The sequence below is a fragment of the Glandiceps talaboti genome, chromosome 14, assembly GCF_964340395.1.
Source record: "Glandiceps talaboti chromosome 14, keGlaTala1.1, whole genome shotgun sequence".
Classification (NCBI taxonomy): domain Eukaryota; kingdom Metazoa; phylum Hemichordata; class Enteropneusta; family Spengelidae; genus Glandiceps; species Glandiceps talaboti.
In genome coordinates, this window is record NC_135562.1 from 823,169 (window position 1) to 839,202 (window position 16,034).

General features: G+C 33.4%; 2 protein-coding genes across 2 annotated transcripts; one reads left to right on the forward strand and one right to left on the reverse strand.

Moving 5' to 3' along the window:
* Positions 1-540: 540 nt before the first annotated feature.
* On the reverse strand, positions 541-8,394 carry LOC144445670 (deoxyribonuclease TATDN1-like). The gene is made up of 13 exons (XM_078135307.1): positions 8,358-8,394; positions 8,206-8,226; positions 7,607-7,651; positions 6,806-6,855; positions 6,275-6,338; positions 5,021-5,167; positions 4,598-4,640; positions 3,735-3,820; positions 3,444-3,484; positions 3,121-3,197; positions 2,642-2,712; positions 1,208-1,340; positions 541-684 (listed from the first exon to the last, which is right to left on the reverse strand). The coding sequence occupies exons 1-13, from the start codon at positions 8,392-8,394 to the stop codon at positions 582-584; spliced, it is 918 nt and encodes a 305-aa protein (XP_077991433.1). The 3' UTR covers positions 541-581.
* Positions 8,395-8,895: 501 nt separating this feature from the next.
* LOC144445976 (kelch-like protein 24) lies at positions 8,896-14,994 on the forward strand. The gene is made up of 6 exons (XM_078135632.1): positions 8,896-8,962; positions 10,190-11,172; positions 11,625-11,849; positions 13,093-13,385; positions 13,684-13,833; positions 14,368-14,994. Exons 2-6 carry the CDS (start codon positions 10,199-10,201, stop codon positions 14,625-14,627), a joined length of 1,902 nt encoding a protein of 633 aa, XP_077991758.1. The 5' UTR covers positions 8,896-8,962; positions 10,190-10,198; the 3' UTR covers positions 14,628-14,994.
* Positions 14,995-16,034: the final 1,040 nt, after the last annotated feature.

A 16,034-nucleotide genomic window follows, 5' to 3' on the forward strand; every position in this document is an offset into this window, starting at 1 on the left:
ATGGGATTGTCAAAAGACAAATATTTTGTACCAAGGACTTGAATATCTTGTACCGAGGACTTGGATATCTTGTTATTTTGCAGTATTATAATAACTCACAATGTGAATTTATAAAACTGCAAAATGGGGTAGACTTAACATTGTTGATAAGTCTGTCCTATCAAAACATTCCTAGAGTGTGTTAAGTCCACAACCAACATAGAAAACTAAGTGTGATATCTAATTATTTGTGTTCACATTGTATTGTTGTTTTTCTATGTTAAAGTTAAACTGTGGTGTTAGCAATTACTAATGTACAATAAACCATAGTGGGTGGAGGGTCTATGAATAAACTTGTTAATTTCCAACATAAACAGTTTAGAACACTGTATCTGATGATTTCATTCTTTCACCAAGGACTAGTGAAAGGATGAAAGTAGTTGTGTTGGAAATTGAAAAAGGTTTAAACAAAGTTAGTAATGGTTTAGTTGTTGTCTTTGAATTTTTGACTCAGTACCAACAAAGTTGTTATCAACCATGATTTATTTCTTAAACCTCCTTTGTTTACCCATTTTCTTGATTTCTTTTCATTGTAATTACTCTCATCTCTGACTAAAGAATAACTTGTGACTGTTTTCATACAATATCCCAGCTAATTCTGACATGTCTTCATTCCTGGCAGCTGACATCACTTCTAGAACTTGCCTGGAAATGAAGCAACAAGAAGTGATTGAATCTAGAACAGTATGATAGACGTGGGTCAAGGAAATAAAACAAGATTTTTAGAACAAAATTCAAATGTGTACTGACAAAGTAGTTTTTCTATATCAAATTAATATTTTCTATTAATAAAAAAAATATAAAAGTGAAACCAAAAATCCTTTATTACAATATTGTTTTAATATTCAGTAGAAATGAAGTGCCGTGCTTAACAACTTTCTCTAAAAGTGAAATCTTTTCTAGTAATCTGATATAGTCCTTAACTTACTCTAAAAGTGAAATCTTTTCTAGTAATCTGATATAGTCCTTAACTTACTCTAAAAGTGAAATCTTTTCTAGTAATATGATATAGTCCTTAACTTACTCTAAAAGTGAAATCTTTTCTAGTAATCTGATATAGTCCTTAACTTACTCTAAAAGTGAAATCTTTTCTAGTAATCTGATATAGTCCTTAACTTACTCTAAAAGTGAAATCTTTTCTAGTAATCTGATATAGTCCGTAACTTACATAATATTACATGGTTCATTACGACTTTTGACACAAAATCCACTTTGCCATTTTTCTTTCTTCTTGGCTTGGAAAGTTGTCTTGATATGTTTATGACCTGCATGTGATGGTCTTATCTCACACCACGGAGCATCTGAAAGAAGAAGATTATGAAATATCAGAAGGGAATGATATGTGTGTTATGTCATGTTGTTGTTTTACGTCATGTCATGTGATATTGGGTCATGTTGTGTGGTATTGTGTTGTGTCGTGTGATATTGGATCGTGTTGTGTTGTGTTGTGTGATATTGGATCGTGTTGTGTGATATTGACTTGTGTTGTGTCATGTTTTGTCGTGTCGTGTTTTGTCATGTCATGATGCATTGTGCTGTGCCATGTGTTTAGTCAGGTTGTGTCATGTCATCCATTTGCGTACTTTTAGGTAAAAAACAATGTAACCAAAGGTATATATCTATCTACCTGTTTCTATCATTAGCCTTTCACTTAATATTGTACACAGTAACCAAAGGTATATATCTACCTACCTGTTTCTATCATTAGCCTTTCACTTAGTATTGTACACAGTAACCAAAGGTATATATCTACCTACCTGTTTCTATCATTAGCCGTTCACTTAGTATTGTACACAGTAACCAAAGGTATATATCTACCTACCTGTTTCTATCATTAGCCTTTCACTTGGTATTGTACACAGTAACCAAAGGTATATATCTACCTACCTGTTTCTATCATTAGCCTTTCACTTAGTATTGTACACAGTAACCAAAGGTATATATCTACCTACCTGTTTCTATCATTAGCCTTTCACTTGGTATTGTACACAGTAACCAAAGGTATATATCTATCTACCTGTTTCTATCATTAGCCTTTCACTTGGTATTGTACACAGTAACCAAAGGTATATATCTATCTACCTGTTTCTATCATTAGCCTTTCACTTGGTATTGTACACAGTAACCAAAGGTATATATCTATCTACCTGTTTCTATCATTAGCCTTTCACTTGGTATTGTACACAGTAACCAAAGGTATATATCTACCTACCTGTTTCTATCATTAGCCTTTCACTTAGTATTGTACACAGTAACCAAAGGTATATATCTACCTACCTGTTTCTATCATTAGCCTTTCACTTGGTATTGTACACAGTAACCAAAGGTATATATCTACCTACCTGTTTCTATCATTAGCATTTCACTTAGTATTGTACACAGTAATCAAAGGTATATATCTATCTACCTGTTTCTATCATTAGCCTTTCACTTGGTATTGTACACAGTAATCAAAGGTATATATCTATCTACCTGTTTCTATCATTAGCCTTTCACTTGGTATTGTACACAGTAATCAAAGGTATATATCTACCTACCTGTTTCTATCATTAGTCTTTCACTTAATATTGTACACAGTAACCAAAGGTATATATATACCTACCTGTTTCTATCATTAGCCTTTCACTTGGTATTGTACACATCACATCTATATTGTCTTTGGTTTTTAAAGAACTGTTGAGGAAAAAAAAGGATAAAAGTTATTCACTGAATTGCGAGATTGTTCTTGAACTTTGAGAAATGTAAATATTTGGACAAGTTCTTGTTGGTTTTGATAATGTTTGATTTTATTTTTATGATAAGAAATCCAAAAAATATAATAAACCTGAATACACTATCAAATACTTGATATCTTTCATAATATTAATTCATTCTGAAACAAAATGCTTTTTGCATTTAATTTTCAAGACTACCTTAAAACATTTCTGAAGTCAAGAATAATTTCTCTTAAAAAGGAATTCTTATTATAGAGAAAAGGCTCTATGTATAGATAAATGTTTTATTAGAAATTTGAGCATAGCAGGTAGATATTGGCTATGACCTTCAACCTTTAACCTTTGACCCACAAGGAAAGTGACTTGCCATCCATTGATACCAAGATAGAGACCCATTTCAACCAATGCATCAGCTACCTCTTGTGAACCATCAAATGTATGCACCTATGTAAACAAAACATAACCTATATACATATTAATGACAATCAAAATATATGAGTGTTCTGTGGCAGGTTTTGGTTTGAAAGTTTAATTCAGCTATGATAATATTGTGTTTTATCATCCATACAGGAACATTTAACATGATTTAGAAATATTATAAAGAATTTGCTGTCATATATAAGCAGGCAAATCCTATAGATTTTTCGCTTTTTTCACTAAAGAAACTCAATGATAAATTAACATACTTACCACACCTCCAACAAATCTGTCCTGATTCCTCTTCAATATCTCTAAATGTCGACACATGAATAAAAACAAAAGAATATCACTATATAGCCTCTTGGGGTGCACTGTGAGCAGCAGTTACTGTGGTATGAATGTTGAAATGTACCTGTATGATACTGACTGTTTTGGCATAATTTTTGGGATTATCTTCAGCATTATGTTACAGTGAATGGATATGCCTATAAACACAATATTTTCCAAAGTCTGTATTTTTTGCAAAACAAATATTTTAAGTAAAAGTTGAGGTTGGCCTACCTATTAGGTCTGTATGTGAGTTCCTACAGTGTAGAAACATCGGTAACTTGGTTTGGTCAGCTAGTTCGAACTGTTTTTCAAAATATCTAACAAGAGAACAAATAGATATTTGAATCATTTTAAATTTCATTAAGCAGAACTAATTTCTTGAAAAAAGTCTGCTTTGGAGTGAAACTAGTCAAAGATTGAAACTGTTTTGTATTCATTTACTGTTGATAAGTACCGAGGTATGGCTGTCAACTAGAAATTATTCATATGTAATGAATTTTTACCCATAATCGTGTTTGTCCTAAAGTCCTGATCTGACCATAGAAGGAGGCAGCATTAGAAAACAATGCACTTTAAAGGCCTATTGACTGTAAATTGAATTATCACTTTTTCAAAGTTTTTCTCTTTCTCTCAACTTTTTAATGTTTTTATACTTGATAAAACATGCATGATGATCTGGCAATCAAACTCTCTCAGTATCCCATAATTTTATATTCTATTGAAAATCTGGGTTATTTGCTTGAACTGTTTACAAATGGACATCAAGCCTGTGTTTATAATATCATCAATGACTAGCAGACAGGTAATTTGGCTGATAAGACAATCTGACCTATATCAAGCAAATGTTTGCATTATTGTTGAAACAGCAAAAATAAACAAAAAATAACAAAAAGTCAGTCACTCAGGCTATTCATATATTGGTGCCCTGTCCAGTTTTTTTTATCAACATAAACCCTACATTGTGAATTAGATAATTCTAGGGTAAAAATGAGTGGCAGGAATAAAAGCAGTCTTATTTTACTGAGATAACTATATAATGTTGACATCATAATTGACCACTGAAAAATTTTCATTTTTCATAATTCAAAACTTACTTGAGTTGTGTTTCCTTCAGACAAAAATTCAATCTGTCATAATCTGTAAAATGATAATTTAAAATGAAAACATAAATATTGCAATGTGTCATTACCATATTTGTACTTAAACATCTTCAGAACTTAAACAAAAAACACTGAACCTAACACCCAGTCTGTCCCTTCATTCTTACATAGAATGAAATGAAAATATGTACATCATTAGAAATATTTCATAGATCAAAACTTTAAATTTTCTGTTAGAAAATTATTCAAAATGAAATCACAAATCTAACTCACTTTTCAGGAAAGAACAAAAGGATTATTCTGGCTTTTGACAACAGAAAGACTGTATTTTCAATAAACAACAAAAGATGTTTATTACCTAAACAACAACAACAATAACAGCAACAACAAAAACAACAACCAAAAGATGTTTATTACCTAAACCACATTCACCAATGGCAATGACTTTGTCCTTGTTATCTTTGACTAGTTGAACTAAATCATTTAAATATTTGTCAGCATCACCACTCTCATCAAACTCTGTACATCTTGTAGGGTGACAACCAACTGTACTGTATAATTTGTCTGTAATAAGGAGACATTGACAATAGTCAGACATATCTATTTATGTACATCAACCAACTGTACTGTCTGTAATAAGGAGATATTGACAATAGTCAGATATATCAATTTATGTACATCAACCAACTGTACTGTCTGTAATAAGGAGATATTGACAATAGTCAGATATATCTATTTATGCACATTAACCAACTGTACTGTATAACTTGTCTGTAATAAGGAGATATTGACAATAGTCAGATATATCTATTTATGTACATCAACCAACTGTACTGTACAACTTGTCTGTAATAAGGAGATATTGACAATAGTCAGATATATCTATTTATGCACATTAACCAACTGTACTGTATAACTTGTCTGTAATAAGGAGATATTGACAATAGTCAGATATATCTATTTATGTACATCAACCAACTGTACTGTACAACTTGTCTGTAATAAGGAGATATTGACAATAGTCAGATATATCTATTTATGCACATTAACCAACTGTACTGTATAACTTGTCTGTAATAAGGAGATATTGACAATAGTCAGATATATCTATTTATGTACATCAACCAACTGTACTGTATAACTTGTCTGTAATAAGGAGATATTGATATATCTATTTATATATCAGATATATCTATTTATGTACATCAACCAACTGTACTGTATAACTTGTCTGTAATAAGGAGATATTGATATATCTATTTATATATCAGATATATCTATTTATGTACATCAACCAACTGTACTGTATAACTTGTCTGTAATAAGGAGATATTGACACTTCTGTTCACTAATGATAACAATGCAGTTGGTTGAAATAAAAGAATGTGTTTTTTTTATTCTAGTTTGAAGTGATTACAGTATCAATTTCTAATCTACGATAATACTGTTTGCAAACCTTCCATCAATTGAGTTCTTACTGTTGGTACAAACCTACAACTACAGAGTGGTGACATCATCCACTGAGTGTTGTATGTGTATATAATTATAAAGAATCAGTTATAATAGGGTTCACTAATTCAAAATAAATTCAAAAATAAAATGAACACAAATTTCAATAATTCTTTAAATGACATATAATTCCTTTAATTATATTAACATTTGATAGATTACCATCAGTCTTAGCAATCTCTAAAGCTTCTTGACTATCCTTCAGGTTGCCCCCGGTAACAAAGATCTGAAATTGAAAATAAATCATATCACCGAGAGTTCCCAACTGTTTTGAAATCATCAAATATATGACTGAGTATCCAATATTAATTACAATATCTCAGTCGGGTGACTATCACTCCCAGTCAGGTGACTATCATGTGACACACTTTCAACAAATGACAGAATTCTATATAATAATCAGATTTTGAAATAAGGGTAACCAATTTTTTTAATACTTAGATTGGGTGATTGGAAATGTAAAATTATAAAGGTCAGACTAACAGGAATGTGTACAATGAATGTTGGTAATGTCTTGTACTAAAATGCTTCCCTTCCATTTACTTCCCTTTCATTTCATTTATATTTTCATCTAGACTGTAAGATACGTCGTGACATTTCGCCCTCACCGGCCTCCTCAGTTGCCTGATGTTTGAGGGCGCCCCGTCACGGCGTACCTTACAGACTAATTTTCATCTAGTAAATGACAATTACCTTCTCAACACCAATGTCAAAGGCCCTTTGTAGAACATCACTAAAATCATCTGAAATAAAATAAAAGTGAGAGATGGTAAGTATTCATATATATGTAGTACCAGGGAAGTAAAAAATAAAATAAAAGTGAGAGATGGTAAGTATTCATGTATATGTAGTACCAGGGAAGTAAAAAATAAAATAAAAGTGAGAGATGGTAAGTATTCATGTATATGTAGTACCAGGGAAGTAAAAAATAAAATAAAAGTGAGAGATGGTAAGTATTCATGTATATGTAGTACCAGGGAAGTAAAAATAAAATAAAAGTGAGAGATGGTAAGTATTCATGTATATGTAGTACCAGGGAAGTAAAAATAAAATAAAAGTGAGAGATGGTAAGTATTCATGTATATGTAGTACCAGGGAAGTAAACTTTTGAATTATAACTTAGGAACACATATGCAGACAAACTTCTTCCATTTGGTAAATTTACAATTGTATAGTTCCCGGTGGTAATTAGTTTTATTTGTATTGAAATATCCTTAAACTGTTCTATCTACACACACTGAATCATATCCTAAGTCACAGTGTACAGCCCAGGCATTCATATATATGATGTAAAATTGATAAGAAATAATTTTTGGAACCAATAAATAAAAAAACACCATGACATACTCTCCATTGCTAAACCTTGTATTTCAGATCTAATGATCTGTTGATTCAGATTTATTTCTCTAAATACATTTTGGTGCACATCAAATATTGTGTATCTGTTGACTAAGGGGCTCAGTTACAAACATGTCATTGGCCAATGATTCCTACCTTGGTGTCTTTTAGTGCCATGATAAACACCACGAAACATAGGATCTGTAATATCAAATATATTATTGTCAGTAAATTGGAAACACATCTGGCAAGTGGTATTCATATATATACATACATATATATATATATATATATATATATATATATATATATATATATATATATATATCATATATTATATAGTATATATATAGTGTATATATATATATATATATATATATATATACATGTATACACACATATATATATATGTATACATATATGTATACATATATGTATATATATATATATATATATATATATATATATATATATATATATACATGTATACACACTTGCTAGACAATATAATATTGCAATAAGACTGTTTTATCATTACATGTAAAATAATAATATTCCCACAGCCCATAAGTGTAAGTGAAGCGACTGTGATGAAAAGTCCGCTGTACTTTTATTTGAGAAGCAGGCAATATCTATACAACTTAACAATATTTAGACATTTTGTCTGACCGAAGGCATCAAGGCATGGGTAATTTTGCAGATATAATACATAAATGTCTTGGTGTATATCACACTAAATTATCGGATCAACATACCTGTAAAGTTCACTCCAATATCTGAAAGCAAACGAGAAATATAACAATTGAATGAATACACAGGACAGTAACGCTAAAAGAAATCTTCACGAATTGGGATCTATTTATCACAATCATGTTAAAAGTTTACGAACAATATTGTACATCATTACCAATGAATCGAAGTGCTGTTTTGATGGAGGCGGCCATCTTTACACATTGGTCAATTCGCTGAAAACGAAAGAAAAGCAATAATTGTGTATAGGGGCGCAAGTTTGCTTTCACAGAAATTATTTGTAGATTTCTGCAATCATTGACTAGAGTAAGACGTTGGCTCTCCAATGTTTGTACTGCAACTTGTGATTAAGAGATCATTTGTAAACGGTCAAAGAGAGAAAAGAAAACCAAAAAAAGAAAGAATAATAAACTGATAAAATGATTATATGAACTGAAAAACAAAACGATAACTATCGAATAAAAGAGTACCTTTGGGGGTTGGAATGTGAAAAGAATTCTGAAATATTTCATCGCTATCAAGATTTTCCATTGCTTTTCCGATATTTCAACTTTCTGTTAAAATTTAAATTGTTTTACATACGTATAAATATAACGAATGGGAAAAAAGACAAAAGCAACATTGTATTTTGTCACTTGAGGGCGTAAATAGGTCAGACGGTGTCAGACCTGGGTCATATGTCAAATTCGGAATCATGGAAACGACCGGAGCCCTCATCGTTTGACAAATTCTTCAAAAGTAAACATAAACATACAGATTTAGGTAAGTAACGCTTCATCTAAGGTATATTGATTATTCCTCTATAACACCTCGTACGTGTAAACGTTTGCGTCGCTGTGAAGGACGACTGTTATCATTTTGTCGACGTCGCGTCGATCGCACAGGATCAGGAGAACGTCGATCGTGAGACGATTGCACAGACACTCGTCAACTTAGTCCTGCTTGCATACGGAGGAATTCGGGACTCGATTCTGACAATTGTGCTTAGAGTCAAGTCAGTAATACAGACTCGTGCACGGTGTTTAGAGTCAAGTCAGTAATACAGACTCGTGCACCGTCATGGAAGCAGGACTATCGTCAACTGTATGTTGTAAGTCACTCTATCATAAATCATGAGGCATTGCGATGTGTTTACGTGTATTTTAGAATGAACTAGATTTTAATAACGATATTTTTTTGCCAATGATATTTGAACGTTATTGTATATTACGGGTTTCTAATGAACCCAAGTGTTTGTTATTGATATTCTTACTTCTTGCATTGGCTCTCACACATATCACTGGTCACAAGTGTCTGTGGACCTCACTCAGCCCGAATGTATGGTAGACGATGTACCTTCAATTTCAAAATGATAATATTTGATGCATATGTGTATTTTAGAAAGAATAATTGCATGATTGTAGCATAAGTTTTTAAAACTCCACATTATTTGAGTCAGGAAAAACACATATAGAAAAATACAATAACAATAACAACTTGTAAACAATTTCAGATATAAGTGATATAATTGGAGTGACCATGATGAAAGTAGGCTTTAAGACTGACATGTGACAACACACCCATTATTGATATCAAATTTCATGAGGAGTTGATACTATGATTGTCTCTCTGTGTGTTTATTTCCAAAATGTTGACAAAAATTGCTCTTGTCATTATTTTTTTTTTGTGATTCCAAGGTAGTCACTAAGTTTTCAGTTTGACATGCAATGCCTCGTGTTACTCTTAATTGATAGCCAAAGAGTATGTGATGAGTTATTTAATTGATAGCCAAAGAGTTTGTGATGAGTTATTTAATTGATAGCCAAAGAGTTTGTGATGAGTTATTTATTAAAATTTTAGTACACCCCTGACGATGTTGATGCTCAGATAAAAATTTGGGATTTGCCTCCAAGAATTTGAGTAGTCCATAAACATTCATTCTCACAGAATGAAATTGTAAATGCTATTGTCTATTTTATAATCGTGATAAAATTTACAATTTTTATCCAGGTCATTGCCATGGCAACTGGAGGTAGAGGTCCACAAACTGGACAACCAGTATGTGATGATGTCAGTGGACAAGATCCAGATGAAGATGAGGAAGAGGAGATCACATTTGAACATTGTGATCAAAGCTTTGCATCAGATCTTTTATCAGCGTTAAATGAAATGAGACTGTCAAGTGACATAACTGATACAATTCTACTCGTAGAGGGTCAAGAGTTTCCATGTCACCGTGCTGTTTTAGCTGGAAGTAGTCAGTACTTCAGAGCTATGTTTTCTTCAGATTTGCGGGAAAGTCATGAGCAGCGAGTAACCTTACATAATGTACAAGCTGACTGCATGAAGCAACTTTTAGATTTCTCATACACAGGTAAAATAGTTTTCACGTCAAAGAATGCTCAGGATATGCTTGTAACAGCAGACTTCTTACAGTATAAGAGAGTGGTGCATGCTTGTGGAGATTTTCTAAAGTCACAGCTAGATGTATCAAACTGTCTTGGAATTCACCAGCTTGCAGAAAGGCATACATGTATTGGACTTGGAGAAGCTGTCAACTTGTTTATATTGCAGCATTTTAATCGTATTATTCAACAAGAAGAGTTCTTTGACTTATCGGCAGATGATTTAGTCGGGTATACGTCAAAAGATGAACTTAACGTGAAAGATGAGGAGGAAGTTTACAAGGCTGTATTACAATGGGTTATGCAGGATGTTAAAAACAGAATTCCACATCTTTGTAGAGTTGTCAGAACGGTTCGTCTTCCACTTTTATCTGAGAAATTCTTCAATGATACGGTACAGTCTGATCTGACTGGTTTGTTACGGAACTCTAGAGAATGTAAAGAACTGTTAACAGAAGCCATGGAATTCAGAACTGGAATACGACCTGCACAAGGGGCAATGTGTCGACCTAGGCCATCATCAGGACTGGTTGAAGTCATGGTCATTGTCGGTGGGTCAAACCAGTCCAACCGTGGAAACAGACAGAGGTAATATATGTGTGTGTGTGTGTGTGTGTGTGTGTGTGTGTGTGTGTGTGTGTGTGTCTGTCTGTCTGTCTGTCTGTCTGTCTGTCTGTCTGTCTGTTGGTCAGTCTGTCGGTCTGTCTGTCTGTGTATGCATGCATGTATTTATTTATTTATTTATTTATTGCATCCCTTTTGTTTCATGGACTAACTAAGTATGTCAGGAGCAGCACTGGCAGTAAAGTTACAATATACATGTACATTTGTATTACTAAAAATTAGAGAAAATATGACCAGTATATCAGGTACAGAAAGAAAACAAAAACAAAGGTACTGTATAAACTAGGGAGGAAACTAAAATAAACAAACCTAAGTATCTACTACTCCTTATCCATGTTTATATTAATAGGGTGTCACCATACACTAATACATGTAGTCTAAATCACCCGATAACACTAATTATTTTTCAACTTCAGCTTGGAATTGCTGTGTTTTGAACCACAGAAGAGGATATGGACCAGTCTATGTGATCTCCCCTACTCTCTTGTCAATGTGGCTATGTATAGTGCAGTGGCATATAGAAATGACATTTATGTTACAGGTGGATTTGATGGACAGCGTGGGGGCGCTATTAACCAAGTCTGGATATACAAGACAGCAGAGGATACTTGGATTGGATGCAAGTCTCTTAAGAAAGCAAGGTATGAAGTCATACTTTTGTCCTAATGTACATGTACATAGAGCTTTAGGGGAATTAACATTAACAAGTGGTAAAAGTTGACATCAACAAGTTATGTGAAGTAATTCATATTATGTAATTTTATTTATGAACATTGCATATATAAAAGTCTTGTTTGTTGTTAGTTCAACTGAACTATAAATGCAATATTGCTATAGGCATTACTGGGTACAGTTGTGTATGTATTACTAGGTATGTGTGTACATGTGACACATATCTGTATTAGGTATGTGTGTACATGTGACACATCTGTATTAGGTATGTGTGTACATGTGACACATCTGTATTAGGTATGTGTGTACATGTGACACATATCTGTATTAGGTATGTGTGTACATGTGACACGTGTCTGTATTAGGTATGTGTGTACATGTGACACGTGTCTGTATTAGGTATGTGTGTACATGTGACACGTGTCTGTATTAGGTATGTGTGTACATGTGACACATATCTGTATTAGGTATGTGTGTACATGTGACACATGTCTGTATTAGGTATGTGTGTACATGTGACATATCTGTATTAGGTATGTGTGTACATGTGACATATCTGTATTAGGTATGTGAGTACATGTGACACATGTCTGTATTAGGTATGTGAGTACATGTGACACATGTCTGTATTAGGTATGTGTGTACATGTGACACATATCTGTATTAGGTATGTGAGTACATGTGACACATGTATGTATTAGGTATGTGTGTACATGTGACATATCTGTATTAGGTATGTGTGTACATGTGACACATCTGTATTAGGTATGTGTGTACATGTGACACATGTCTGTATTAGGTATGTGTGTACATGTGACACATGTCTGTATTAAGTATGTGTGTACATGTGACACATATCTGTATTAGGTATGTGTGTACATGTGACACATATCTGTATTAGGTATGTGTGTACATGTGACACATGTCTGTATTAGGTATGTGTGTACATGTGACACGTCTGTATTAGGTATGTGTGTACATGTGACACATATCTGTATTAGGTATGTGTGTACATGTGACACATGTCTGTATTAGGTATGTGTGTACATGTGACACATATATGTATTAGGTATGTGTGTACATGTGACACATGTATGTATTAGGTATGTGTGTACATGTGACACATCTGTATTAGGTATGTGTGTACATGTGACACTTGTTTGTTGTAATTCTCAACACACATTTTAACACTGAATTGACATTTTTTTCAAGGTATCAACACACTTCGGCAACTCTGAATGGTCAGATCTTTGTTGCTGGGGGCTACAATGGTAAACATGCTTTGAAAGAAGTAGAATGTTACAGTATTGAGGAAAACAGATGGAAGCTGATAGAACCAATGAAAGAGGCTGTCTCTTGTGCATCATCAACATCTGTGAATAGAAAGCTGTTTGTGATTGGTGGAGTCAAAGACTGTACAAGTGAGAGTTATCCATCCATCCAATGTTATAGTATAGACACGCATGATTGGACTAGAATTACTACACTGAAAGTAGACAAAAAAGGTAATATTTACATATTGTGTTCTCTCTGTCTGTCTGTCTGTCTGTCTGTCTGTCTGTCTGTCTGTCTGTCTGTCTATCTGCATGTCTGCATGTCTGCATTTTGTATGGAAAATTTTCAGATACCCGAAAGTTTGTCTTTTTTTTAAGAGTGAAAGTGAACCATAATACTTATTCCTAATATTAATACAGTACATTATTAAAAGATTATGTCTTACAATTAATGTGACTCTTAATTCAATTTTAATATGTTAATTACTGAGATGATAGTTGTAATAATTTACTACAATTCTGTTGCTAGGTTACCAGAGTGTTTTGATCAATGATCTGATCTACATTGTTGGTGGTTCATCTAGACCGACCATCGTGTATGACCCAACTACTGATAAACCTCTAGAGGTCGCCATAACACATGAAATGCATCTCTGTCCTGGTGCAACAGTACTTAATGGTAAGTTGTGATGTTTACCATAGCCCTGTCACGTAGTCCCAAACCCGAATGGGTCTCTGTAGCATTTGTGTTTGTTTGTTTATGTGTGACTGTGTCTGCATAACAGAAAATCACTGGGAGCAATTCCCAGCACAAAAATTATTTTAAAAAAAAAGAAAAAAAAAAAAAGTTGTGATGTTTACCATGGTCCAAAGGCTGAACAGCACTCCAAGTGGCCAAACTACACAATCTTTTGTCTTTATGATAACTGGTGTATGGTATATTCACTACCAGTGTAACTTTGTGTACTGATATGTGTTAGTTTACAAGTCTAGTGATATCAGGTAGTAGAACTCTAATTCTTGGTTCTAATACAAGTTGTGTGTGCACCTGATAAGCCAGATGATCACGAAATGTTGTGTTCTTTTAACTTGAAATAGAACTTGACTGTTGGTACAAACTGTTACATTGTTAGCAAACATCTGGGATCATTATTTCATCATTTCTTGAATGTGTGGTATGTTTTATACAAATTTGAGCCTTTTGTTTTTTCAGGTAATATTTACTTGACAGGAGGTGACTCAGTGACTAATAGAACATCAAGTACTGTAGAGTGTTATGATCCATCAACTGACCAGTGGATGGTTTTAACAGATTCACCTATTCCTAGTCCTGTCTACTGGCATGGTTGTGTTACTATACTAAAGAACATCAAGGATATAGAGAAACGATGTCCTAGGACTCCCCTACCAGTACATCCCATAATGCTTTACAGAGGGTATGGTGAAGCTGATCCTACCTTTGACCCCAGATAAGCCACTCATTCAATACATCCCATAATACAGTACCCAGGGTGAGGATTATCTAAACTTTGACCAAAGATAAAACACCCATCCAATACATCCCATAGTGCTTTACCAGGGGTATGGCGAGGGTGACATGAACTTTGACCCCAGATAAACAACTCATCCAGTATAATGCTGTACCAGTGCAGGGTGAGGGTGACCAAACCTTTGATCTAAAATGAACTCTCCACCAAGGACATCCCATAATAGTTTAACCAGAGTGAGGCTGACCAAAAAGTTTTAACACAAGGTGAACTATCCTGGCAGTTTGTGTGCTATGGTTCAAAATCAAACATATTTTGGGAACTTTTGAATACTGCATGCATTTTGGTTTGTAAAATATAAAGTATTTTATCCTTTGAAATTGGTGGATACATTCATCTGGGAAAATATGTTCATTAAAAAAAAGCGATGGGAACATTTGAAACATACACAACATTGTTGTATTGAATTGAACAACATTTCAGAAATGACAATATTACTAGAGATAATTGATGTATGGTATGAGAATGGAGATAACATGTTACAAATATGGACTTGCCTTTTGTCTTCAGATCAGTCATTCTTCCATCATATTAAACACTTTGTCAGGTAGTGTGGTGTAACTAAAGGAAACATGACTTAGTGACAATTTTGTATTTGATAAAACCATAAATATTCATAAACAGAGAGAATTTCTGTACACATCTATGGTTACAACATTATAAGAATTCCAAACTATGGGTTTATGTTAGTGTGTGCTTTTCAGCTTGTCTTGACACTATGGTCTCTATATTAATAAGAACACATTGTTCTATTGAGTGAATATTTCTGATGTATCATCAGGATTTCTCCTTTCAGAGACATTATCACTATATTGTGATTGATGTCCATAGTAAATATCACAATCACTTCTGATTAACTCTTCCAAAGTGATTGTATTTCACTGTCTCAGATTTATTCTATGTTATACAAATAGAGTGGTGTGAGTTTGAAGCCTGTCTACTTCCTAAAAATATCAGTTCTTGCCAACACCTTTATGATTTGTAATCATTGTCCAGTTGAAGCAATTACAATGTTTCGTTAGACACAACCAAACTGTACCAATGGGTTGTATCATATCAACAGGTTGTATCATAGCAATGGGTTGTCGGAGGACTGTGGTTCAATAAACACTAAATAAAATACAGACAATAGAGGACATTGTTCAACATCCAATCAGGATGAACCTTGTAACCACTTCATATGAACATCCAATCAGGATGCATGTGACTCTTCTTAGTGTACAACCAATCAGAAAGAACCTTGTAAGTGCTTTACATTACATGTCCAGTGGATCAGTTCATTTTACACAACCTACAACACTTCAATTATGAACTTGTGTGTTCCAACAGAAAA